Raw genomic sequence first — 24,654 nt, 5'->3', positions numbered from 1 at the left:
CACATTCCTAGAAAGGAGCACTAAATTCCTTTATCATTTGAAATAGTATCCCCTAGGAAGATAGTAGTAAATATTATCTTCATTTCTGAATGAGGAAACTGAGGTCGAGTCCAGAGAAATGTAAAACAACTCAGCTAAGGATATTGTGAGCCAAGCTGCTGGGGGTACCAAGATGAACACTTGGTGCTTCATGCATTTTCCAAGCTGTCCACAATCACAAAGGACAGCGGTGACTGGAATACCAAAGCATATTCTCTCCTGTGAGGCAGTCACAAAGAAGACTTACGGCAGAAACAGCTGGAGGGCTTCTACAGCATGAACAATACAGCAAGTGAAAATAGGGAAAAACTAATCCCAGATACGCTAACTCTCAAAAATTGATAGAGATCTTTAATTTAAAATAGAGAAAGTTTATTCATGGAGAAAACAGTTACAGAACACCCTTGGGGCTTCTTTAGTGCAACAATTAAAATGGCATTTAAAAAGCCAACAGGAAGAGTTTAGACCTAAAAGAAATCTGGAGAAACTCCCGTTCCCCTTTCCTTGGGTTTACATATACTTTATCTTTTAGGCAAGACGGACAGCTATAATTGATTTCTTTTCTAGGAGATGAGATGTCTAGTTCCACTATCTTAATGTGTACAGGACTCTTTTGTGAAGGCCAGAAAAGCTGGAGGAGAAAATCGCAGTCTCTGAGGATGGCTGGGAAGGATGAAGGGGAGGCTAATGGCTGGCTCTTGGAAGCACAATTTAACCACAAATCACTAGTTGGGGTAGTGGCAGGGGCTTAATGATATGTTTCTCATTAATAAAATCTGAGGTATTTAATAAGGCTCCATTAATGTGGAAACTCACTTCTACCTCTCCTAGAGGCAACGGCAGAGGCTGACAGGGCTGTTCTGGAAGGTCAAAGCCCCTTGGACCTCTCACATACATTAGTGCCAACACCTAACCAGACTGGACCGTGGCAAACTGTCTCTGAGCAGAGTGGTGAACTGCTTTCCTCTTCAGGATGGGTTCCAAGGCAACAGTGTGATCGATGATGAGTTTTTCCCTGTTTTTGGCTTGTCTTGGTGCTGAAGTCTATGGCAGTACAAAAAGTGTGGTCATTTACTAGACGACCTGCTTGAGTAAAAGAACGGGCTCCCCAAGTCTCAGCTGTCAGGATTTAACTTTGTTCTTTTTAGTTGGCGATTCTCGTCATTCAGATGGCAGAAACCTTCTGTGGTGATGTCTCTTTTATTCTCCTCTGTGGGTTCCGAAGGAAAGTCCTGGTCTATGGCCAGTACTTGTCGAACAGTCATGTTAACACGAGCTGTTTTCAAGTAGCTGGTGCACACCTGCCAGTCCTCCTCAGAGCAGGGCTCTACCACGGAGTCTCTGAGGAGGACAGCTGGGAGAGGCGTCTCCAGGCAGCAAGGCAGGCCCTCTCCCTGAGGACTTGGGAGGACCCTCGGGACCGCATGGTTCAACAGGCGGCTGAAACCCGACATTACCATGATGTCACCGCTGTGCATAAACATAGCTGTGGGGGCTTCATCTCTTTTGAGGCCACCCAGGAGAAAGATGGCAGACTGTCCGAAGCTGCAAGAAAAATAAGTAAAACAATACACAGCAGTAAGTTTCTGTTACTAACCATGGCTGGGAAAGTTACTGCCAACTGCACTTTTTTCTAATTTCAGCTTGATACTTATTGCTTGCATATCCTTTTCAAACTGTGCTAAGACCCTTCTCTTCTGGCTTGTGTAAGTGACCAACCCACGATCTGCTGCTTATACTTATCATGGCCCACAGGACTACTGCAAAATATAATGTAAAGCAGTTAAACAAGCAGATTAAACATTTAATTTTAATATTACCCATATAAATTTTAGTGGTGCACTTTAAAAAAGTTTTTTTAGATGTTTATTTGTGTGTGTGTGTGTGTGTGAGAGAGAGAGAGAGAGCGAGCGAGCACAAGTGGGGGAGGGGTATCAGAGAGGGAGGCACAGAATCTGAAGCAGGCTGCAGGCTCTGAGCAGTCAGCAGAGAACCTGATGTGGGGCTCTAACCCACCAACTGTGAGATCATGACCTGAACCGAAGTTGGACACTTAACCAGCTGAGCCAACCAGGCACCCTGTGTGGTGTACTTTTAAGATTTAAGTCTTTCAATAAATTACCTGAGTCCTTTACTATATTTATCAAGCCCATTCACTTTAAAGATAGAACAATTAATAAAAGATTCTGTTTAGGCACCTTCTTTGTAAAATACAGGTGCAGGTGCAGCACTTTGCCCCATTTCAACGTACGGTTAGGGAGACAAGGAGAGTAAACTACTTGTGGTTCTGTGCTTTCTCTTCCCCAGTCCAAAAAGGTTGCTCACGTTGCCTTACAGCCTTCCACCTGCCTATTCCACACACCACTGATGATGCCTCTCAATAAAAAAGGCAGATCCCACACATCTTAAACAGGAATTTTTAGCTGTGATTTGTTCATTAATCTTAAGGACTAGGCAAATTTTACTTATAACACTGTTAAGATGCCTGGGAGTAAAAGATTAGAGAGTCTAAACATTTCTTAAAGTTACAGATTTTATTTATTTTAGTTTAAAAATGCTTTAAAAAATGAATGGAGTTTTAGAAAGTAATCCCCAATCCCTAGAATCAGCTTACCTGAAAGACAGCAGGGGTTTGGAGTGATCTAGTTCAGATCTGTCTACGTGGATTCCCAGTGTGGAGTCTAATCGGTAGTAATTCAGGATGCCTGCCTGGGCTCGGAAACCCTGAAACCCACAGGCTGCAGCTACTTGCTCTGAGAGGAAAGCCAGGTCAGAAGGGAAAGGTGTATAATGATCGGCTGAGTATTTCTTTGATAAAAGTAGGGAAAATAAGAAAAATAAACAATGATCTCAGGAAAATAGGAAACTGTGGCAGAAGATTAATTACTGCTTTAAAATGATCTAATTTACATGTAATTCTAACACAGCATGATTTATCCATCTGTTTTTAAGGCATCTGGTAATCTTATAATGAGACATTCAAAATCCTAGCACCTATTACGTGGAAGGCACCATGCCATGCAGCGGTAAATTACACCAGTTCCCCCTGTGTGGAGTCTGTACATGAAGCAATTATTATGTCTGTCTCTGGTATACTTTAATCTCAAATAGGATCATTCTCTTAAGATAAAAGAGTAACTCAAAACTGTCACTGCTAAGAGGTACATGATGACTAAATGTAATGTGGTGTCCTGGAACAGAAAAAGGACAGCAGTTAAAAACTAAGAAAACTGGGGGCACCTGGGTGGCTCAGTCGGTTAAGCATCCGGCCTTAGCTCAGGTCATGATCTCGCGGTTTGTGGGTTCGAGCCCCATCGGGCTCTGTGCTGACAGCTAGCTCAGAGCCTGGGGTCTGTCTTCGGATTCTGTGTCTCCCTCTCTTTCTGTCCCTCTCCTGCTCATGCTGTCTCTCTCTTTCTCTCTCAAAATAAATAAATAAATAAATAATTAAAAAAAAAAAAAACATTTAAAAAACCTAAGAAAACGGAGGGGCGCCTGAGTGGCTCAGTTGGTTAAACATCCAACTTTAGCTAAGGTCAGGATCTCACGGTTCAGGCTCTGTGCTGAAAGCTCAGAGCACGGAGCCTGCTTTGGATTGTGTCTCCTCTCGCTCTCTGCCCCTCCCCCACTCACACTTTGTCTTTCAAAAGTAAATAAACATTAAAAAAAATCTAAGAAAACTGCATGAAAAGCTAAGGAAATGTGAATGAAATATGGACTTCATCATTATAATAATGTATTATATAACACATTATATATGGTTCACTTATTAAGACAAACGTACCATAATAAGGTAAGATGTTAATAATAGGGAAAACTAGGTGCAGGTATATGGGAACTCTGTACTATCTTTTCAACTTTTCTGCAAATCTAAAACTATTTTAAAATATAAAGCTTATTTAAAAAAAAACAAAACTCAAATATGATGGCCAGTTTCGTTCTAGGTCCCTCAGCCCACAATATGGCTTGCTGCCAACTTCACTGGTCAATTTGATGAGATGTCAGGCTCAAAATATTGGAACTGAAACTGACTTACACCATGGTCGAGGCAGGACCTAAAAATGGTAATTTTCAGCATTCATCTCCCGGAACGGTTTTTAGCACATAAAGATCACAAATACCATTCTCTTAAACAACAACAGAAAAAACAGAGGCCAGAAAACTCTTTCTTCTATCACCAAAATCCAGCAGTTCAGGAGAACAAGGTGGCAGTCTCGTATGCAGATGAGGGTGAGGGCAGCCCTGGTGAGGTAAGGTAAGCCTGCACAGCCCGATGCCCCTTTGTCTTGCTGCTGCTCTCACATCATCGTTTGCCCAAATCAACCTCAAACTGATTAGAAAACCAACTTGTGCCTCACATCCCCACTGGTGTCCTGATGTACCCCAGCTGCAGCACAGCTCTGCAGAGAATGTATTTACTTTGGCCAGAAGTGAGCTTTAACTCCAGGTTAAGGATGTGATAAGTCTTTGATGGATGGCCAAGTCTCCTCAGTTGAAATTTGTTTTATTTTTTCCTTCTCCTTTTCCTGAGCTGTAAATAAGAGTTCCTATTTAATTTCTTGAAGAGAACTTTAAGAGATTTTCTCCACCCTTTCAAGTTTCAGTCCTTCACAAGCTCAGCTACTCAGAGCTGCTGTTCTAGCACAAGACTGGCTGTGCTGTGATCAAAGAAGCGCCTCTGTGGGCTTCCAACCCCATCCAAACTGTCTATGCACTAGTCTTCTTACTTCTCTTCCACTTTTCTGATTACTCATCCAGTTTCTGAAAATTTTTCACTCCACATTTTTCCCAGTAAATGAGAGCAACTTTAAGTCCTCGGGGAATAACACTACCAGCAATAATAACAACATCATAAAAAACGATGAGCTAACATTTACTGTGTTAATGCATTTAACTGCTCAGAACAGCCCGGCACTGCTGCTAGGCGGGCAATGAGCATCTGACTCTCACTCCCACCTTATGAGGCAGGGACTATCCTCTGGAAGGCCAAATTCAAACCTCGTCTGGCTAAGCCAGAGAGAATCACAGGCCACTTCCCCAAACACAGATATCTAGTCTTCCACTGAATCTGCATCACTGAAAGAATTATATCATGAACATTTCTGAGCAACATTTATCCTTATTTTGAGCAGTTAAATATATTTGTTAATAAGCTGGGTTAACTGAAACTATGGAGCTGTTAGAAAGTAACTAGTTAGTAGGAAGATGGTCTATAGCATCCTGTTTATTCAGTTTATTCTAAGAATTAGTCCTCCCACTTGATGGCAAACATCTCATGGAGACAGGCTGCCAGTGATAAAGGAGGAACTTCTAGAACCATGGGGATCAGGAAAGAAGAAATTACACCTCAAGAAAAGATAGAACTTTGCTAACTGTAGGACATTTTTCCCCAGCTGTGACTTGCTCAAACCTTATATAGCAGGCAAAGGTGTCTTTTATGAGTTCATGGAAAGGAACACCAGAAGCTCCTTTTACATCAGATAGATACCATGTAGAAAATAAAGGCTCAACAAACACTAAACAATAATGGAAATAAAGGTTTTAATTGAGCATTGTTCTTGAACACAATAAAGAAAAATCTATATCCCTGAAATGTACTTAGCGAAAGCACTAATGCTTCTGATGGAATAATATAACCTAAGGGCATTTGAAGAAAAAATTTCCTCTTGGCAGAAATTAGTCACTCCTCTTGACATCCTGTAATCAAGAGGATTTTAAGAGATAAATGAAAGAGATCCCTGCACAAATGGATAATCTGATACTTTAAAGTCGTGGCCAGGAAGAAATCCAACCACTGAGCCCAAGGAGTATAAAAAGTGGAAAACAATGGAATTAGCAAGAAAAGGTTAAATACCTTACTGTCCCAGTTGTAATGGTAGCCCAGGGTCACCCAACGCAACTTCTCTAGTAAACTTCGGCGTCTCCGTTTATTAGATTCTTTATACCTGTGAAGATTAGGGACAAGAGAGAATTAAACTATTCACCTCAATTGGCAGCAAAGGCCCTTTGGCCTAGACTAAATTTGATATTCCTTGGTGTAAGCTGTTGGCCAACATCTTGATAGGAAAAATGAGAATAGACGAATGAGTTGACCAAGAATATAACACTAAAAAACATGTTAGCATTTCTCATTTTTAGTCTTTGCTCTAAGTCCTCTGCTGAATGGGATCAATTTTAAGTGGCAAGTCTCCAACATCTCAATAATGATAAAATAAGAATAACAACAGAAATGTCTTTACTCATCCACTGGAAACGGGACCAAAGGCACTATGGGTAATTGAGAAATTGGCTAACAGAACATGTTCCATTTGGTTTGCTAAAAGTGGGGTATGATTAATCATAGCTATCACCATGTCTAATGATGGTGGCTTCCCAGAATTATAGGTTGGGGGAAAAAGTTTGGCAAAATGTAGTATACAACCAAAAATAACTGGTTTAACAAGATTTCTTTAACCCTGTGTAAGAGCTTAGATAATTGAGGCTTAGCTAACAATTAAGGACCAATGGAATTGATTTGGTTTCTGACATCCCCTTCAACACATAGGAGGTTTCTGTAAAACAGAGAGGTGCACTGTCTGCAATTATACGTGGTCTGATCAAGTCTATGGGATTACTAGGTTTTTCTTTTCTTTTAAGCTCTCTTTTTGAGAGAGAGAGAGAGAGAGAGAGAGAGAGACAGACAGACAGACAGACAGACAGACAGAGTTCAACCAGGGGAGGGGCAGAGAGTGAGACACAGAATCCAAAGGAGACTTCAGGCTCTGAGTTGTCAGCACAGAACCTGACGCAGGGCTTGAATTCACAAATGCAAGATCATGACCTGAGCCAAAGGTGGACACTTAACTGATCTGAGCCACCCAAGTGCCCCATCTACTCTTTTTCTAAAGAGGAAGAAGTTTCTTTGATTTACCCCCGAATACCTAAAAATGCAAGAATGCTAGGCCTAATAATTTTAGTTTTTTTTTCCCCCTATGTGACTTATATCATCAATTGATCCAACTTTTTGGTCCAAGAACCACTGCTGTTTAAAAAAGAAAAGATTAGACTGCTTTAAGGAGTTTATATTTGACAAGAGATGACAGATAAAGTATAAGAAAAAATGAGGGGAAAATTCAAGGCACTATAAAATCTGTACTCAACTGAACAGCTCAAGACTTTGAGGGCCAACATAATTAAGAAAAAGGAGAGCTCAAAGTTAGCTGTCTAATCACTTAAGGCCTCAGGGCAGAGTTGGGAGTTGAACATGGCATTGAAGAATGGCTAGCATTTAAACAGGGAGTGGAGCAGTGGGCAATATAGGCATACAACATGAGCAGAAGCAAAGGATTTATTAGAGGCTCACACTGTAAGTGGCACTCATTTTGATGTTTGACAGAGTTTACAGAATAGATGCTATCTGTCCTCACAGAGTTTACATTCTAAGAAGGACATCATGACACAGATATACATCAAGACCAGCAGCTAAAGGGAATGGAACAAACACTGATTTATTTAGGACAGCAGTGCAGAAAAGAGGCATAGCAGATCAGACTGCTATCCTTTGAAAGGCCTGTGTACAAGGTTGGTCATTGGCAGGCATCTGGAACTTGGAATTTGGGGAGGTTCACACCATTCCCAGAACTGCTGCTCACTGGGCTTAAACTTTGTGTGCAAAATAATACAATTTATGTTAAACACCAGCTTTCTTCTGGGAGTCTAGAATTTTGTTATGTGTCAGACAGGGACTGTCGATGTGACCAGCCCCTAGGCAATGAGCTTCTGGGGTGTGACAACATTTTATACATGTTGTCTCAACTTGTTATTGGGGGAATTAAGCACACCTTGTGTGACTTCACTGGGAGAAAACTCTGGAAGCTTGAGCCTGGTTTTCCCAGGACTTCGCTCAATTCGTCTTTACTCTTCACTGATTGTGCTTTGTATTCTTTGAACTGGAATAAATCGTGTCCATGAAGACAACTATATATGAGCCCAGGTAGTGAATCACCAAACTTAGGTAAGGGTTCAGGGACACCTGGCATGAGAGAAGACAGATAACTAGTAACAATTTAGGGGAAACAATATGTAAGCTTGGCTAGTGACTGGCACTAGCTGGGATGAACAGTTATCATGTAGAATGACCATTCATTATTTAAATTTTCTACAAGTAAAAACTAAAAACTGAAAGAAAAAAAAAAAAGGAATGCATAATTACTAACACAACCTGAGTTCTATCCATGTTTCTTCAACTAAAGGCACAGATAAAAGAATCCCCTGATGATCCCCCTGGAGAACACAATCTATTTTACTAGCCTTCAGATAGGAAAATAAGACCGACCTCTTATGTCTGGCCTCCTGTGAATCTGGTGTAATCTGTGTACCCCACTTAGTTTTTGCCAAAATTTAGTGCTCCAAAATTAGTTTCCAAATTTTAGTCCTCATGAGAATCATCTAGAGGGCTTGTTGAAATTTGTATGGCTGGGCCCAGGCCTACAAATTCTGATTCAGCAGGTCTAGGGTGAGCTTAAGAATCTGCATTTCTAAGTTCCCAAGTGACACTGATGCTGTTGAATCAGGGACACTTTGGGAAACACTAGTTCAGCCAAAATTAAAAAACAGAACAAAACACCTTCCATCTTTCTAGATCAATACAAGATCATTTTATTCTTGATGAGGAACCCATGCTACTATACCAAAACTAGACCAGAGGCATGAGATCAAGCCCTGTGTCGGGCTCTGCGCGGTGAGCTTGGGATTCTCTCTCTTCCCCACTCTCTCTCAAAATAAATAAACATTAAAAACAATGACAACAACAAAAACTAGACCAGGGCACCTGGGTGGCTCAGTTGGTTAAGCACTGGACTCTTGATTTCAGCTCAGGTCATGATCACAAGGTTGTGGGATAGAGCCTTGCATTGGGCTCTGCCCTGAGCATGGAGCTTGTTGAAGATTCTCTTTCTCCCTTCCTTTGCCCTTCTCCCTAACTTGCATACTCTGTCTCTAAAAAATAAAATATGTAAAACAGGGAAATTAATTAAAACAAACAAAACCCCCCAAACTTGGGGCACTTGGGTGGCTCAGTCTGACTTCAGCTCAGATCATGATCTCATGGTTCATGAGTTCAAGCCCTGCATCAGATTCTGTGCTGACAGCTCAGAGCCTGGAGCCTGATTTGGATTCTGTGTCTCTCCCCACCTCTCTGCTCCTCCCCTGCTCACACTCTGTTTTTCTCTCTCAAAAATAAATAATCTTAAAAAAAAAAAAGCCCAACAAAAACCCTCAAACAAGATCTGAACAAATAAAGGTAAGAACAATATAGCTCTAAAAATAACACAGAAGGTGATCGTATTTTACACATTTGATAAGACATGAACGAGCTGCTTTTCCATCAAAAGACTCAGGGCATACACTATTATAATTAACACAGATTTATGGTATTAATAATAAAATTATCAAAATTATAGTAATAACCAAACACGAATAGAATCATCCTGTAATGTAACCTTTTTACAAATTTTTTATTTACTTTTGAGAGAGACACAGAGAGAGGGAGAGAGAGAGAGAGAGAGAGAAATGTGTGTGAGTGGGGGAAGGACAGAAATAGCGAGATACAGAATCTGAAGCAGGCTCCAGGCTCTGAGCTGTCAGCACAAAGCCCAACACGGGGCTCGAACCCACAAACCATGAGATCATGACCTGAGCTGAAGTCAGACACTTAGTTAACTGACTGAGCCACCCAGGTGCCCCAATCATCTTCTTAACTTACCCTCTTAGTCAAGTCTCCTGCCTCTGTCCCATCCCTCTGCCCCACGTCTCTCCTCTTCACAATCGAACCTTCCACAAAGGACTGCAGTTGCCGCCCTTACTGCAACCTGACTTCTGCTTCCCCCACTCCACCAAAGTACTTTCTTAATTTCAAATAGACCACTTAACTGTTCTACCTTTGGCCTACTGATACGGTTGGCCGTTCTTTTATTCTGCATTTTCCTGTGTTGGCTTCTAATAGCACTCCCCCAACCTAAGCTGATGCTTTCTAGAGTTAATGGCTTTCTTCTCTCTGTATGTTTTCTACTAAATAAATAAACAAACAAATAATCACATCCATCCTCATTGCTTCATTAATTTTTTTTCTTAAAGTAAACCCTATGCCCAACATGGGGCTTGAACTTATGACTCGAAATCAAGAGCTGCACACTCTACTGACTGAGCCAGCCATGCACCATACTATACTATGGTCTTTATGTAGAACCCTCACATCTCCCTTTCTCTGACTTCACTCCTAAGCTCAGTTTCATGTTCCCAAAGGCATACTGGACACCTCTACCTGGATACTCCACCGGCATTTCAAAAACATGAATCCCCAAACTACACTAAGGATTATCTCTGCTCCTTCTTCTCTTCTTCCAATCCTATTTCCATTAAAAATCTTAGTATATAATGTTACAATGAGGGGCACCTGGGTGGCTCAGTCAGTTAAGCGTCCGACTTCGGCTCAGGTCATGATCTCATGGTTCGTGGGTTCGGGTCCCGCGTCAGGCTCTGTGCTGACACCTAGCTCAGAGCCTGGAGCCTGTCTTCAGATTCTGTATCTCCCTCTCTCTGACTCTCCCCTGTTCATGCTGTCTCTCTCAAAAAAATAAATTAAAAAAAAAAGTTACAATGAATGTGGAAGTGCAGTTATCTTTCTGAGACAGTGATCTCGTCTCCTCTGGAGATATACACAGAAGTGGAACAGCTGCACCCTCTGGTAGTCCTATTTTTTTTTTTAAATTTATTTCTAGGAGAGAGATAGAGACAGCGTGAGCAGGGGAGGGTCAGAGAGAGAGGGAGTCACAGACTGAAACAGGCTCCAGGCTCCGAGCTGGCAGTCAGCAAGAGCCCGACGCGGGGCTCGAACCCACGAACCGCGAGATCATGACCTAAGCGAAAGTCGGACGCTTAACCGACTAAGCCACCCAGGCGCCCCTGGTAGTCCTATTTTTAATTTTTTTGAGGAACCTCCATAGTTTTACATAAATAACTGCAGCATTATTTATAACAGCCAAGACAAACAAACTGAGTGTCCACTGATAGATGAGTGGATAAAGAAAATTTGATACACAACACATACACGAACATTATTCAGCCATAAAAGAGGAAATCCTGACATTTGTGACAACATGAACCTCGAGGGCAGTGTGCTAAGTGAAATGTCAGATGGGGAAAGACAAATACTGTATGATCTTACTCATACGTGGAATCTGCATGGTGACTATAGCTAACAATATTGGATTGTGTATTTGCCAAGATCTTAAAGCTCTCATCACAAGAAAAAGAACTCGTAACTACGTAAGGGAACTATTAACTTGTTACAATAATCATTTTGTAATATATACATATATCAAAGTGTTATTTATTGAACTAATAAAATATACATCAATTATACCAATAAAAATGGGGGAAAAACCCACAACAAAAACCTGTTTTGCCCTATTATCTGTGGATGATCCTTAACTTCCTGTCTCTCAATTCTCATAATCTCTTGGTCACCAAGCCTTGTTAACAATGTCTTTTCCAGACCTTTATCACCTTTTGCATGGATTACTAAGCTAATTTTTTTATGTTTATTTTTGAGAGAGAGAGGAGAGAGAGAGAGAGAGAAAGCATGCACACATGTGGGATAGGAGGCGAGAGGAGGATAGAGGATTCGAAGCAGGATCCATGCTGACAGCAGAGAGTCCAATGTGGGGCCTGAGCTCATGAACTGAAATGAACCATGAGATAATGACCTGAGCCCAAGTCAGACACTTACCAACTTAGCCACCCAGGTGCCTCTAAGCTAAATTCTTAATTGTGTTTTTTCCAACAACTGTATTTCCAGTCCATTTTCCTCACTGTGTAAGAATTCTCTTTCTGAAGTGAAAAATCAGTTATTAATCTTGATGAATTCCCATTGTTTATAGGACAAAGTCCACACTTTGCCATAAGGCATGCAAACCCCCTTATAATGTGGTTCTAACTCACTTTTCTGGTTTTACCTCCAAGCATTCCCTACAGGGTCCTGTCCCTCTATTTTTTATGGCTGAGCCTCTGGCCATACACTTTTCTCTACTATTATGTTCTCTCTCCTCTTCTACTCTATTCTCTGCACAGATTTTTTTCTGACTTGAACACAGTTTAACCTCACTTCTTCAGGGAAACTGTTTTCCAGTTTCAGCCTCTCCCTCTACTGTGTCCCACAGCAACTTCCTCTACTCACCTATATGGCTTATTCACCTGAATTCCTCCTTTAATTAGTCCCTCCCTCAAAGGCAGGGAATTTTAATCTTCCTATCTGTCCTAAATCAAGTATTTCCTAAAATACCAATGTAGAGTATTTAATAAATTAATGAAAATAAGATGGGAAGATACCATAGAATCTTCAATTGGTCCTTCTCAAATTCAGCATGTTTTTATCAGGCTAACTGAGGGAATATCAATTTAGTTAAAGTATTAAAAGAGCACCTTTTAAAATATACAAAGAACCGTGGTTGGCATTGAGGTTTGTGGGGGAAGAGATTGGCAGGTAGTGGGGAGAAGTGCCTGATGACTGGATTAACTATAATAAATGCTTGTAATAGCACCACAAAGTCTTAAAGGAGTAGAAAAGGGGAAGGGATTAATTCTGCTTCCACACTGAGGACATTAATGGGAAAAATTTTCACATATACAAAAACAGATGCAAAGTATTTCAAAAGCTAACCTAAGGAATAAAGCAACGTCAGCTTCATATAATTTAGTACTTCCCCTTGTCTTATTCTTTAAAAAGTTATTTTTGAATAGGTAATATATTCCCCAAATTCAAAAGGTCTAAGAAAGGATCACTAACTAATTCCACAAATACTTACTGGTAATTACCATGCACTGAAGAAAACAAACAGAAGGCAAGAAGATACAGAGTGAGAGAAAATGGGGTACTATTTTTAACTTAATGATAATGGAATCATCTCTCATAAGATGATGAGATCCAAGAACCTAAAGGAAGGAAGCCATTGGTTATCTAAGGGGGAGAGTCTTCCAGACAAAAGAAATAGCTTACACAATGAATCTGAGCATTTCTCCTGTGTTTAAAGGAACAGCATGGAGGCCACTAGGACAATAAATGAAAAGGAATGATAGGAGAGGTTGGAAAGGTGGCTGGGGGCTGGATCACCAAGGCCTTGTAGGCTGTGGCAAAGACTTCTGATTTTATTCAAAATGTAATGGAGCTGCATTAACAAGCAATTTTCACTGGCCTTTGTCCCAGGTTCTTGGGAGAGAGCTTTTACATCACTGGAATTTCCAGGGGTGCTTGGGTGGCTCAGTCAGTTAAATGTCTGACTCTTGACTTTGGCTTAAGTCATGGTTTTTGAGTTCAAGCCTTGCACCAGGCTCTGCACTGACAGTGTGGAACCTGCTTGGGATTCTCTCCCCTCTGCCCCTACCCTACTTGTGTGCTCTGTTTCCCAAAACAAGTAAAAGAAAACTTAAAAAAAAAAAATCTTTGGAATTTCCAGGAGGAAAAGGATTATCTCTGTTATTCACAATGGGTCCTAGGACCACAGCTAAATTTATGCTAAAGTGATGACTCAGGATATGAGCTTGTGAAGCTAGAAAGACCAACCAGTTGAGACTTTTCATCAAGTGGTATTAGCTAAATAAACCTGAGGGGCTGGATAGGGGGATAGAGATAGAGTTAAATCAAATGGCTAATAATTCAGTCATGCCTAAGCAGTGAAACTCCAATAAAACACTGAGTGCTAGGTTTGGGGGAGCTTCCTGGGAGGGTGACACATCCTGATTCCATGGAAAGAGGACACAGAAGCTCTGTATTCAGGACCCTCCCAGACACTGCTTCATTGGATGGTCCTGATTTGTACCCTTTACAATAAAACTATAACCCTAAGTATAATTCTTTCTTGAATTCTGTGAGTCATTCTAGTGAGTTACGAACTGAGAGGGTTATGGGAACTTCCCTGAATTTGTAACCAGTTGGTCAGAAGTATGGGTAGCCTGGGGATCTCCCAAGCTTGTGGCTGCGGTCTAAAGTGAGGGTGATTTGGTTGGAGACCATGCCCGCAACTTGTAATGTCCCTGTTGACATCTGAATGGTTGTATCAAAGGTGAACTACAGTACTGTAGATCAGAAACTGTAAGAGAAGTGGTGGGGTTTCTATACTAATTAGAAAATAGACAGACGGAGTGCCTGGGTAGCTCATTCGGTTAAACATCTGACCTTTGGTTTTGGCTCAGGTCATGATTCCACGGTCATGGGACTGAGCCCCATGTCGGGCTCTGCACTGAGTGTGGGGCCTGCTTAAGATTCTCTCTCCCTCTCCTGCTACCCTCCACCCTTGCTCCCACTCTCTCTAAAATAAAAAAGAAAACAGAGAGAAGGAACATGAAAACAGACAGAGGGCAACAGGTTAAGAGGCTACTGCAGTAAATGACGGTGGCTCAGACTAAGGTAGCTGTGATGCAGATGCTGAAAAATGATTTTATTTATTATGATTGTAGCCCTACTACACTTACTAAAGGGTCAGATTCAAAATCTTGGAATGGCTGCATAGTGGCTGCATTGTACTGCCAGGCATGTCATACTTGCTTAACTTGCTCTCTCGCTGACAGAAACTTAGGCTGTTTCTCATTTCCCCCCCTTACAAACAATGCTGCAATGAAGATGCTTATACTTAACTATTATAATCTTGTACAAGAATCTCTAGCTACACTATTCACTCACAATAAACTGAACAAAACAGGATTGAGATGCCTTAATTTTGTGAACAGATCTATTTTTCCCTCTAAGTTCAAGTATTTTTTTCTTCATTTCCTACTTAAAAAGGTTCTTCTTCCCTGACCATAGAAACCTAGAAGGTTAAAATGGAAAGGATCCTTAGAGGTCCTCTGGTTCAGTGATTCTCAATGTGGATGTTATGGCCAAAAATCTGAATCTCTAGGGAAATCTTGTATGACAGACCCGCTTGCTTTCTGATATGCTCTAGAAAAGTGGGGGAGAGCTGGCATGTACTGTCTAGGTGACTCTGACTATACTCCAACCTCCTGAAATGGCTTCTCCAGTCTAACTCCTTTGTTTCCCAGAAGAGGAAGCTGAAACACATATCACATAGTAACAGAAGGAGAACAAGGGTCCTAATCGATTTTCAATGCCACCAGCAATGTCTGAGCCTATCAAGTTCTTCCAACCCATGACAACAGAAGATAGGACCACCACATTTTTTAAAAGTTTTGCTAATTTACTAGAGAAAAAAAAAATCTCACCATTGTTTACTGGATAATTTATTAAAGAGGTTCATCTAAACTATCTTAGAAGATGACATGGATTTCTGCAGTCATTTGTCTGAAGAAAAAAAAATCAATTTCAATCAATTTGAAAACACAGGCTGGTTTAGCAGCAAACTCTAAACTCTCCAATTTCATTCAACCATGGTCTTCCTTTACTTTCCTCTTAGTTCTTAAGAAGACACCATTAAAAGCTTTAACAGGGTATTTCCCACTGCTCCTGCCTTTACCATAACCTGTAGACCAACAGGCATTAAAGGAAACAATGAATTTTAGTTTTCCTTTCTCCTTTCAACTTAAGGAAATCTTATTTCCCCTATTAGAAGTAGCATGACAGGGCACCTGGGTGGCTCAGTTGGTTAAGCGCCAGACTTCGGCTCAGATCATGACCTCAGTTTGTGGGTATGAATCCTGCATCAGGCTCTGTGCTGGCAGCTCAGAGCATGGATCCTACTTTGTTTTCTGTGTCTCCCTCTCTCTCTGCCCCTCCCCTGCGTGCTCTCTCTCTCTCAAAAATAAATGAACATTAAAAAAACAAATCAGGGGCGCCTGGGTGGCTCAGTTGGTTAAGCATCCAACTCCAGCTCAGGTCATGATATCATGGTTCGTGAGTTGGAGCCCTGTGTTGGGCTCTGTGCTGACAGCTCGCGCCTAGAGCCTGCTTTGGATTCTGTGTCTCCCTCTCTCTCTGCCCCTCCCCCACTTGTGCTCTGCCTCTCTCTGTCTCTCAAAAAAAAAAAAAGGAGCAGTTTCTTTTTTTAAAAAAAAATTTTTTTTTAATGTTTTATTTATTTCCAGGAGAGACAGAGAGAGACAGCGTGATCAGGGGAGGGTCAGAGAGAGAGGGAGTCACAGACTGAAACAGGCTCCAGGCTCTCAGCTGGCAGTCAGCACAGAGCCCAACGCGGGGCTCGAACCCACGAACCGCGAGATCATGACCTAAGCGAAAGTCGGACGCTCAACCGACTAAGCCACCCAGGCGCCCCAAAAAAGGAGCAGTTTCTGAAAACTGTACTATTATTGACCCTAAATCCAAACAGAACACACAAAGCCAGAATAATGGTTTGAATGGGCTGTTCTAAAGATCTCTCATAAATCTCTTGTTTAACCCTCACACTATTAAATGAGGGAAAGACTACTGTAAGGCATAGAAAGATTAAGAAACTTGCTCAAGTTTACATACCTAGTTAAAGTGGCAGAGCTGGGATGTAAACCCAGGTGATCAGACTCTAGAACTAGTGCTCTACATCACTGCACCCTTTACAATCTGGCCCTAACTTAGATTTTCTACTTCATCTTTTGCCAATTCTACCCATGACTTCCAGGAAGCGTCTTCTATAAACTACCTCCAGTCTAGCCAGTTGAATGACTATTTCCATATCTTATAAACTGTATCTCTGTACCTGTTTATTATACATCTCTGCCGTCAGCTAACCTACAAATTCCTTGAAAGGAGGAATTGTGTCTTATCTGTCTTTGAATCTTTAACAGCCAAGCACAGTATCTGACACACAGTAGAAATCCCGTAAGTATAATCCCTCATGAACTCCCACATCCTGTATTCCTATTTCACAGAACTTAGTCTGCCCTGAGTATTACCTTTTTGCTTAGGTGCTTTCTCTACCCCAAACAGCTTTCTTGCTCTTCTGACTGGCAAACTCCTAATGGTTTTTGAAGACCCAGTTCAAATGAACAGTGAAAAAAGAGAATAAAAGACTCAATTAAAAACACTTTTTTGAGGTGCCCGGGGGGCTCAGTTAAGTGTCCAACTTCAGCTCATGTCATGATTTCATGGTTCGTGGGTTGGAGCCCTGCATCGGGCTCTGTGCTGACAGCTCAGAGCTTGAAGCCTGCTTCAGATTCTGTCTCCCTCTCTCTCTGCTCCTCCCCTGGTCATGCTCTGTCTCTCAAAAATAAATAAACATTAGAAGAAAGTATTAAAAAAAAATAGTAACAGGGGCACCTGGGTGGCTCAGTCAGTTAAACATCTGACTTTGGCTCAGGTCATGATCTCGTGGTCTGTGAGTTTGAGTCTCGCATCAGGCTCTGTGCTGGCAGCTCAGGGCTTAGAGCCTGCTCTGGCTTCTGTCTCTCTCTCTCTCTCTCTCTGCCGTTTCCCCGCTCATGGTCTCAGTCTCTCAAAAATAAACAAACATTAGGGCGCTTGGGTGGCGCAGTCAGTTGAGCGTCCGACTTCGGCTGAGGTCATGATCTCACAGTTTGTGGGTTTGAGCCCCGCGTCAGGCTCTGTGCTGACAGCCAGCTCACAGCCTGGAGCCTGTTTCAGATTCTGTGTCTCCCCCTCTCTCTGACCCTCCTCTGCTCATGCTGTCTCTCTCTCAGAAATAAATAAAACACTTAAAAAAATATATTTTTAAAAAATTTAAAAACAGTAATAATTTTTTCTTCTTTGACGTCTCTTTCTTGCCTAGAGGAATGATTTCTCCCTTTGGTTCCCACAGTATTTTTCTAAATACCTATCATAACACTTTCTAAGCTCCTTATAATTATTCCTGTTGATACTGAGTTCCTGCCATAGACTATGCACTCTCGAGTACAAGGAGAGTGTCCTATATATCTTTGTATCTCCAATGCTTAGCCTGCCTGGTACACAACTAACTCTCAATAAATATTTGTGGAATGTTGGGGAGCCTGGTTGGTGCAGTTAGTAGAGCATGTGACTCCTGATCTCAGGGTCATGAGTTCAAGGCCCATGCTACGTGCAGAGACTACTTTAAAATAAAAAAATTGTGAAATGAATAAAGTTGATACAACATTAAGGTACAAACATTAGTTCTTAAGAGGAATAGCTAACCCACCATAAAACTGTTAGTAGCAGTCACTTCATCTAAGAGAGTAGAAATAAAGAGCTTTTAGTGTTAATTTTTTCAGGATATAACAAGTCTTCAAAGGAACTCACTTTATTTTTTTAAAAAAGATTTTATCTTTTTAAGTAATCTCTACACCCAACGCTGGGATCAAATTTATAATCCTGAGATTAAGAGTGGCATGCTCTACCAAATGAGTCAGCAAGGTGACCCTGGAACTCTTAAGTAGGGAAAGAGCTGAAGCTGGATGAAAATGGACCAGCTGATGAGTAAGGAGGATGAACTTGAGATCCAAGCTATGATAAGCAAATCTTTTTTTTAACGTTTATTTATTTTTGAGAGAGAAAAATAAATGGTGACCCTAAGGTGGATCTCAATTTAATATAACTATCAAAGCATCTGTCCAAATGTTCTCAGGGGAAAGAATATAATTGTGCTGCATTCGCATGGGAACGAGGAGAAAAGTGCACTGTTCAGGGGTAGTTCCTATAAAGATGTGCAATGACTTGACCTGAATACGAACACTTACCTCAGAAACTCTTTGCTCTGTTCCCAGAGGTCTTGGGTCTCTTCTTTAGTCATGTGTTTGTCCAGGTTACACACATTAGGTTTCTGGGAATATAACTTAAGGCACTGCTTCACCCAGTGCCACTGGTAACCTGGGAGGAAGGGGTTTGGGATAAAGATAAATCCTACACAAAAGATGGGTGGGGAAAGAAGGAGAGGAGAAAATTCTCCATCAGTTATATTCAGATAATTTATTTTTGTTGACATCCTTATACCCATTACTATATTATTTATTCCCCATCCCCTTTTGCTCATGCTTCATGGCTTCCACATTTATAAGCAAATCTTCTCATTCCTATCCTCCAATTTTAGAGAAAGGGGAGAGAGAAACAAATTCTTAAGAGAAAGAAATATTCCACAACTATCAACTGTGTCACCCCTAAGCAAACTTTAGAACTGAAAATAACAAAAGTCACCCCTCAAATGCATCACGCATTTATCACTCAAGAGAGGAGGTAATCGCTTCCTTCAATTGTGGCCCTTGTGGTATCTCAGTGTTCCACCTCAGCCTTTTTTGTTTTCTAATATCTGCCTAACAACACTTATGGTAAATTCTTTCAGTTAAAATAACTGGTGTGATTTCTGCTTCCCGACTGAAATCTGACTGACAGACAGGGAAGAAAGATGATGTGTATATCCACTCGCATGGCATGATGCAAATACCTGCGTCACGTGTGCTGAAAAGATCTTCTGTGATCTTGAAAGTAATCTAATGTCACTTTTCTCCTGTGTATGGTTTTTAGGGTCTGGAAGGACCTAAGCATGCTTACAGATTATGAGGAAAGAACACAGAAAAGAGAAAATGAGGAGAGCAAGGTCTTGAAAGCTGGAAGAGGTAAAAGAAAGTGGGATCTTTTGGTAAAAAGAAAGAAGAAGGTCAAGGGACTGGCTTTGAATGGGAGGAGCTTTTCTTCCTCTAAAATTGGAGGACAGGAGTGAGAACATTTGTTTCTGAACATAGAGACCACTTTTGCATTTCATGTACTGGCAAAATTCTCCAAATAATTTCAGAGGTGACAGGGGACTGTCAACATTTTGAGAGAGATAGAAAAAATAAGATGAAAAACACCCCAACAACCTACCATCTATCAGCATTATTTCACAAAATAAAGATTATAACATTCCCCAAAATATCAGACAAAGGAAGAATACCTCTTAGTGACAGGAAAATAAAGATCTCTTTGGATAGGCCACTCTAGGCAACTGCTGCCTTCCTTTAATGAATTAAAATTTGGCTTTTAATTTTCAAGCACTGATCTTAGGTTTGGACTCACAGAGTAACCTCAAATTAGTTTCTTATTCTTCTTCAAAAATACCTCTAGCTTTATAGTTAACATTTATTGCTCATTTCATGTGTGCCAGGCATGGACCAAAGTACTTTATATGTACTCGTGTTTGATCTTCATAATAATCTTACAAAAGTGGTAATGTTTTTACATACGTTTTACGCACCAGGAAACTGAGGCCAAGAGACTAAGAAACTTGCGCCAGGTCATAGAATGGAAGGTAGAGCCACAACATGAAGCCAGGCAGCCTCAAGTCAGAACCTAGGCCTTAACCAGCCCTTTGTGTGTACGACAACCTTTCAAGTGTTGCATGCTGTCAGGTTCCCTCTCAGGTTTACTCTTCCACAGACTTAGTCTTCAAACTCATGACCCTCCTGCTCATTCTTATAAGGACAGGCTGTGGTTGCTTAGGTTCCTTCACAACAAGCAGAATCCGGAAGTAAACACAATCCTTTTGATCAAGCCTGAATAAGAGGAGACTGTCATCTCCCATGTTCTGGACATTATACTTCTAGTAAGTGCAGCTTACAATGGCAGGGAAGATGGAATAAAGTTTCTAAGGACATAATGAGGCACCAACTCACAAAATGTGGCTTAAATGTGAAATCCTAGAAAACCTTTGGGCAGCAGAAAATGAGTGGGGTTGATAACACTGTAGTCTGAACTTTCTGTTCCCTTTTGTTAAGGGAAAAAGGCATAGCAACAGAGAAACACAGCTTTGAAAACAGGAGGTAGGCTTGAAAGGTAAAGGGCAGCCTTCAAGAAAAGTACATAAAAGACTGCTGGTGATGCACGTTCATCATTTATCCAAACGGAGAGTCATGCTTTTGTACATAAAGCCATCATTTGACTCTTATTTATTTATTATTGTTCTTTTATTCTTGAGAAAGAGAGGGAGAGAGAGAGAGAGAGAGAACCCACACACAGCAAGGGAGGGACAGAGGGAGAAAGAGAATTTTAAGCAGGATCCATGCTCAGCACAGAGCCTGACATGGGGCTCGATCCCATGACCCTGGGATCATGAGCTGAGCTGAAATCAAAAGCTTGAAGCTCAACTGACTGAGCCACCCAGGCGCCCCTTGATTCTTCTTTCACATGTAACTAAAGTGCATAAGGCCTTTTAAAGAAGTATTGAAGCTGTTATACTGTCCTATGTTATTAACCAATACATCAGTGATCACAATGTACTAAGAGCTGTTAACATAGACCTGGCCCACTGCACAATGAAAATTAGTATTTCTTTTCAGGAATTTTTCTTGCTTTTAATTCATATTTGAAATCACAGATACAATGTTAACTTAATGTTCTCTCCAAGAAAAAGGATGACAGGTAAAAGATATTTGGCTAAATAAGGCATTTCTGTATTTTCTAAATAGTTCATAATTATTAATCTACAATGGCCCCATGATCCTTAAAAAAAAAAAAAAAAAAAGATTAAGGGCGCCCGGCTGACTTAAGCAGTAAAGCATGTGATTCCTGGTCTTAGGGTTGTGAGTTCAAGCCCCATGCTGGGAATACTTTCCTCAAAAAATAACAATAATGAAAACATTACCCATTCTTCATTATCATCTTAATTTCAGTATCTGTAAAGTGAGCTACCCAACATTACTGAAGTTCAAAATGCTAGATTATTTAGTTTATTGGGGTTTTTGATCTCATTAAGTGTAACACTTTCTTCAAAAGCTCAGCCTTAAGGACAGCAATAAATTTTTTTCCCTCATATGAGAACATAGTGATTTTGTGACTAAAGTAACTACTATGAATTATTCTATCATTCAAAGCAGTTCTTCTGCCAGAATAGGTGTTTGGAATTATGGCAGGGAGCCTAGAGTAAACGTCCTTATTTTTTATTTGTACCTGGTGTGTCACTTCCTGCACTGTAAGGTAGGCACTACTGAATCCTGTTCTATCCTGCAGGAATGTTAAGTAAACAGAAGTTTCAGATGAGACAGAATTTAAAAGGGGTTTGGGAGTAAAATATTTCCATGTTTACTTTCACCCTTTGTCTATTTACTTGCTTACAACTCTTCCCCATTCTCTTCACAACTCTGAAGTTGGACAAATGATTACATGATCTTGTCTTCTGGGGTCAGCGGCACTCACCAGGGTAGCCTTGGAGTCCATAGGCCTGCCACTTGCTTACTGGCTGAAGTCCTGCTCTATGTGCATCATGGTCACTGACTGAAGACACGCTCAGCTGAGATCTGATCACCTGACAGGAAGGAAACAGAAGTCGGAGGGCTAAAGCTACTTTGCAGGTCAGTCCTTAGAATCTCAAATTTCTAAAGATATTTATGGTATGAGGCAAAATTCAGAGTCTGAAATCTGGGCTCCTAAACTTAGTTCTACCACTTACTTGATGTAAGACTTAGTTAAGTCGCTTCTTAGAGCCTCAGTTTTCTCATCTATATACTAACAAACACTAGAAAATAATATACAATTAAGCAGTAACGAGAAGAAGGCTGATTTGGGCCTTCAAGACTACCTTTCTGTATGACACCACACTTTTGTGATTTCTTATGACTCTAAATCACAAAAGGTGTTCGGTGTACTGCAATACCCTTAGTCAACATGCTGCCCACCTCAGTTCAGGCTAATAATGCTTGATGCACTTGTATACAGTTGGTGCTTAAACAGACCAATGAAGAACATCAGGCAGGGCAGGGTAAGAGAATGGAAAGAGAGTGCTCTGACCAGAAGGAATAAATGTTTCAGTAAAACACTGGAAACCCTTTTTGCTCAAAGTACACTATTTATTCTCTTTTAGATGAAACTTCATAATGAAACTCAGAGCTTCTGCCTTTGTGAATTACTTTGAAATTAAATTTTCCAGGGGCTCATGAAGTTTTCTTGCATATAAGACTATCTTACAGATGGCTCATTAAATTGGTTGAGATCCAAAATGCAGTTACTAAAGTAAGGACCTTTAAAATAAAAAATCTTTTTTTATTCTTCCACTAATAATAAACTTAGGATCTCACTTGCCTTAGAATAAACAAATGTTCTCTTCCAAAAAGTTATGATCTCTTATCCTATTAACTTCACCGAGTGTAGAGATTTCCAGAAAAAAAACACCAACAAGTAGCTGGTGTATTACTAGTTTCTGTAATAAAATGGCTACCTGGAACTCTGAGAGTCCTAACCTGCTAATTTTTCCAGATACTTATGTTTTAATTTTAAACATTTTGTAACAATATCTTAAATAGACCATATTTAGTAATGTACTGTAATTCAGCAACACTCCCATAGTTAAAGTAAGTTTGTGGATCTATTCTCCACCCTAAGCTAAACTAAACCTCTAAGTTAAAAAAAAAAAAAAGTCCTGCTTCTTCCGTTGCCTGTTAGCCATCACACTCTCCACTGCTCATCAGCTGCTCTCAGAGCAACTTTCTTCTCCAACTTGCACTGAGCTGGGAAATGAAATACTGACATTTTTATGTATTCAATGGATAGTGTACCTATTGAATGAATGCTTACTGTTTCAGATAGTGAACTAGACACAATGTTCTATTCTCATGTGGCTTATATTCTAAAAGTACTGCAGCAAAATATAGACAAAAGGAGCTGAATGAGGGCCTGTCCCATGTACATTATTTTTAGAGTTCAGATTTTCTGTATGTTATTTTGACAACTCTAAGACCATCTTTGGTAACAAATGAAGTTCCTAAGAAGCTAGGTTCTGCATGAATATGATGTTAATATAGCATTCAAATTTTATTGAGAACTATTACTAAGCTTGGAGGGAATGTTCCACCCAGCCATCTGTGGTCAACACCAAGGGCAAATTAAGGGATTAGGGATCCTCAGTGTTACAGCGATTATAAAAAAATTATCCATTACACTATAGTCGTGATTCTCCCTGTGCCTCCTGTCCTCTTTATGTTACTTTTCCTACCTTCCGTGGGGAAAGGTAGAAATAGTCGATAGTGCTTGAATTGAGATGATCTCAATCTTTCAATGCCCATTCTAAGAGGCCCGGAGACGACAGGGACCTGGTTTTACGGACAACGACTTAACTAACAAAATCGATCCCCCTCAGTCCTGGCGATATTCGGGTGGTTGTTTTTTTCAAGCTGCAAAGCGCTTCCCTACCGTCTAAGAATACGGTTTATGGGCTTTCACACAAATTGAAGTCGAGATGCAAACGGGCAGTTAAAGTTAGGAATGAACACCAATTCCCAGGCATTCTTTGAGGTCGCAGCCAGGAAAGGCTGCATGGAGTAAACCGACAGTACAGCTCTTCACCGCCGAAGTGTGACAATTCAACTCCGCACCCATGAAGGGCAGGGATTACTCAATGATACTCAGCGAAAAGACAGCGAAAAGAGGTGAGAAAGGCCCCGAAGACCCTCAAAAAAGCGAGGTGAGGCGACCGGTGATGCGCGCCGCTCCTCTGTCCGTACCTTGCGGGCACCAGGCCCCGTGCCGCGGGCTGTATGGGCTGCCGAGAAGTCAATGACCGCTCCCAGGTCTGCGGTCCCGGGGCGGCTCTGACGGTAGAAGCGGAAAAGCTTCCGAAAGGCGTCCTCCCCTGGCTCTGTCGCCAACGACACTACAGACCCCACAGCAGCCGCCATTTTCCCCATCTCGTTGCCCGGCCTCTTCTCACCCGGAAGCAGAGTGCCGCGCTCCGGAAGAGGTTCTTCCGGGGTCGTGACCAC

General features: G+C 41.0%; 1 protein-coding gene across 2 annotated transcripts; it reads right to left on the bottom strand.

Moving 5' to 3' along the window:
• Positions 1–389: 389 nt before the first annotated feature.
• On the bottom strand, positions 390–24,590 carry ALKBH1 (alkB homolog 1, histone H2A dioxygenase). Of its 2 annotated transcripts, none has more exons than XM_077750738.1 (6): positions 24,397–24,590; positions 22,097–22,205; positions 18,670–18,832; positions 5,894–5,984; positions 2,654–2,847; positions 390–1,584 (listed from the first exon to the last, which is right to left on the bottom strand). In XM_077750738.1, exons 1-6 carry the CDS (start codon positions 24,577–24,579, stop codon positions 1,155–1,157), a joined length of 1,170 nt encoding a protein of 389 aa, XP_077606864.1. In that variant the 5' UTR covers positions 24,580–24,590; the 3' UTR covers positions 390–1,154. The 2 variants fall into 2 exon arrangements, with proteins under 2 accessions (XP_077606864.1, XP_077606865.1); XM_077750739.1 differs by having other exon boundaries at positions 18,670–18,799.
• Positions 24,591–24,654: the final 64 nt, after the last annotated feature.

This window comes from Crocuta crocuta, unplaced genomic scaffold (genome assembly GCF_008692635.1).
Source record: "Crocuta crocuta isolate KB4526 unplaced genomic scaffold, BGI_CrCroc_1.0 scaffold186, whole genome shotgun sequence".
Classification (NCBI taxonomy): domain Eukaryota; kingdom Metazoa; phylum Chordata; class Mammalia; order Carnivora; family Hyaenidae; genus Crocuta; species Crocuta crocuta.
Note: the sequence above shows the minus strand (reverse complement) of the source record. Positions and strands in the feature narration are given on the sequence as shown.